This window comes from Panicum hallii, chromosome 5 (genome assembly GCF_002211085.1).
Source record: "Panicum hallii strain FIL2 chromosome 5, PHallii_v3.1, whole genome shotgun sequence".
NCBI lineage: Eukaryota > Viridiplantae > Streptophyta > Magnoliopsida > Poales > Poaceae > Panicum > Panicum hallii.
Window position 1 is genome coordinate 4714307 of NC_038046.1, and position 3699 is coordinate 4718005.

General features: G+C 40.8%; 1 protein-coding gene across 1 annotated transcript; it reads left to right on the forward strand.

Annotated features, from left to right (window-relative positions):
* Nucleotides 1-1525: 1525 nt before the first annotated feature.
* Nucleotides 1526-2677, forward strand: LOC112895334. The gene has a single exon (XM_025963281.1). It carries the CDS (start codon nucleotides 1968-1970, stop codon nucleotides 2493-2495), a length of 528 nt encoding a protein of 175 aa, XP_025819066.1. The 5' UTR covers nucleotides 1526-1967; the 3' UTR covers nucleotides 2496-2677.
* Nucleotides 2678-3699: the final 1022 nt, after the last annotated feature.

Here is a 3699-nt window from a genome sequence, read left to right on the forward strand (position 1 = left end):
AATATGGACACCAAAACATCTTCAAATTAAAAAGTGTTCAATACAAAGGTTGCTCAAAATTTCAAAATCTACAGTTTTATTATATACAGTATAATTTTAAATTCAAAGCGCTTTTACAATCCATTCGCATAAATATTTACGTAAGATCCATTCTACCTACGATTTGGATACCGAAACGTCTTTACGTCAAAAAGTTTTGAATAAAAATTTGCTCAAAATTTTAAAATCTAAAGCTTTGCTACACAATAAATTTTAAAATAAATGGTAACAAAAAATACTATAACTAAAAATAATAAATATAATAAAAATGATAGTTCCATTTCCATACAAAAATAATATCATACTTAAATAGTAGTGTCATGACAATAGAGAGTCCAAAATATATAACAAGTACAACAACGAGCTGCAGACCATGACATCTACACATACAATAATTACTACTCTGTACATGAACTAAAGTTTGTATCAACTAGAATCCAACGACATGAAATACAGCCCTGCGAGCAAGATCTGTATTTCGTGTTGTAGTATTGTTGTCGATACAGACTTCAATTTATGCGTAGAGTAGCAGTTATGTATGTAGGTAAATATACAATTTTTTAAGCAATGTAGGTGAGAGAGATCTGTGGTTTTGTTATTTTCGCATAGGCATCATGGTCCGCGCCTCGTTGTTGCATTTGGTATATATTTTGGACACTCAATGTGACGCTACTATTTAAGTAATTTATTATTTTTGGTATCGAAATGGAACTATGACTTTTTCCTATATTTGTTCTGGTGAAAGGAGGGGTAAATTTTGGTTACTATTTTTATTTATATTTAGTGTTTTTGTTATCATTTTTTTTAAAATTTGTTGTGTAGCAAAGCTTTTGGTTTTGAAATTTTGAGCAATTTTTTATTCAAAAATTTTTGGCGTAAAGATGTTTCTTACGTAAATATTTATGTGGATGAATTGTAAAAGCGTTTTGAATTTAAAATTGTACTATATAATAAAATAATAAAGTTGTAGATTTTGAAATTCAGAGCATATATTGAATACTTTTTAATTTGAAGATATTTTGGTGTTCATGTTGTAGGTACGACGGATCGCATGCAAGTATTTGTGCAAACAAATTGTGAAAGTATTTTAAATTTTAAAATTGAAGATGGAAGATTCAGCGGGGCAGAGGGCTCGTGAATCGTGATCGAGTTCCGGATTCCAGCAAGTGTTGCTATCCGGCGAGATATTGATTCCAGTAGGCTCGTGATCCATTTGTAGGTTCGGCAGGCCAAGCGTTGTTCCCTCCGCTGCTGGGCCAGCTCGACCTGAAAAGAGAAGAGCTAAAGCCCAAACATGGCAATGAGTTTGGGCAGACCTGGCCCATTTGGATCCGATAGGTTCTCCTCTGTCCTCCCCCTTCCGTGGGCCAAAGACGATAGCCGCCGCATCTTCGTAATCGAGATCTAGAAGAGCTCGATGTGTTGAGAGAGAGAGAGAGAGAGAGAGAGAGAGAGAGAGAGAGGTTCGCTCGCGGGGGATGAGCAAGTTGGGAGAGGTTGGGGCTCGATCGGGGGCGACGGCGGACGGTGACATTGACCTCAGGAGGAGATTGTTATGACCGGTGGTCATTTCAAGTCGAAGGCGTCATCGGCGAAGGCGTAAACGCTGAGAAGACGTGTACGACTCGGCTGGGTGTAGTTTGCGTGTGTAAGTGGACCCAGGTGGCCGGGTGCGTCTTGGGAGAGTATAACCCCGTGGATTTTGTAATGGGAGGTTTTGAACAATTTTGATCAAGGAAAAGAGTAACCAGGGTCCTCTGCCCGGTCCTCATACCAACCGATCCTCTCTTGTGCGTGTACTCACGTCGGCAGCGATTGCCAGCGGCCATGGGGCATTACAGAGATCGCGGCGGTTGATGAAGATTAAGGAAGCGAGTGCGTCGTTGGAGGTTCGGATCCTCAAACTGGAGGAGGAGTAGAGGGCTCTCATGGATTGCTGGAAGGAGAGACGGGCTCGACAGAATCGCGAGTTGGCGGAGGAGGCTCTTAAGTATGGCGTTAATGTGGAGGAGACCCAGCTTCCAGGGGCTGGAAAGAATCGCAAGGCGGCGGAGGAGGTCCAGCCGGCAGGCGCCGCAGAGGATGGCCAGCCGGCAGGAGCCAGAAAGAAGAGGAAGAAGGTGGTCAAGACGATCATGCCGCGGGCGCTCATCGAATACATGATACTGAATCCCCACAATCCCTTCGTTGACTTCCGTGAAGACAAGCTGGGCAAAAGGCCTCAGTGGTTCCGCGATTTCTATGACGAACAGAAGGCCATGGCTGACAACATCATGGAGTACCAGCAGATCCTCATCAAGCAGTACCGTACCAAGGGGTATGCGGAGGACTATACAGAGGTCGAGGTCACCGGCGAGGAGGACTGCACCGACGACAAGGACAACAGGATCGAGAAGCAAAGGGGTTATGCAACTAATCTCTGTGTGTGTTTGCATGATCCAACTACCCAAGCCTAAGTTGAGTACTATCTCAGGTGGGGATAATCATACCCCCGTTGCCTCCCTCAAAAATAAAGTTTGAGTACTATCCGTGTGTAATCCACAAGTGTGCTCATTACTAGGTGTAATAATCATTTTGGTGTTATCATCTCGTACCAGTGATTCTCATGTTATTTATCGTCCTGATGTTATTATCACAATTGCCATGTTATTTATTGTCCTTGCTACTGGTGATTCTCATGTTATCAATTAAACCAGTTTGATGGATGTGGTTTATGATAGTGAATCACCAGATTGGAACTGTTGCTGAATGTAACAACACCAGTCTTGTAGAGATTACTGATCTTGGATCTCTCGAACTAATTTTTTAGTTCCATCACAGTGGATGGTTAAACACCAATTAGAAGTATTAAATATAGACTAATTACAAAACCAATTGCATAAATGGAGATTAATTCACGAGACGAATCCATTAAGCCTAATTAGTCCATGCTTTGTTAATATTGTGCTGTAGTAAATATGTTCTAATGATGGATTAATTGGGCTTAATAGATTTATCTCGTGAATTAGTCTCTATTTATACAATTACTTTATAATTAGCTCATATTTAGCTCTCTAATTAGTATCCAAACATCCGATGTGATCCGAGATTAAAAATTAGTCCCGGTTCCAAACAGCCCCTTAAACACGTCTAACCCAAATGAGTACCTTTCGCCATGAGCTGTTCTGTTTTATGTAGGTTCGATTCCTTACTGCTGCAACTGTAATATATTGGAATCTCCCAGTTCTCGGTTCGTGCTAATTGATTTGGCCCTTAACATGCAAGCCACAGACGGGGGAGAGTTATCCATTATTTCATCGCCAAGGAAAAAAACATTTTAGTGTTGTTTTATTAATTTCTTTGATATACTATATGGATTGATCTACCAAATGAATTTGGATGTCGTAGTGAACAAACTGAAATTTTATTGTCCTGTCTAACAGACCATCAGGATGTATGTTTGATATGATTCAATTACTGCATATTTGTTAGAATATCAGTGGCGCTGTTGCTTGCAGAACCTCATTGTTTGATGATATTATTAGGAATTAATGGGCGGTCCAAGGATTTGGAAGAAATTTGCTGACCAAGTCCATTGCGAGATTTTTGTCCCCGTCCGGTGGAGCAGGAGTGCAGCAGGGTCCTAGTTTTCTTTTTTGTGGGCTGCAAGTGACCTGATTC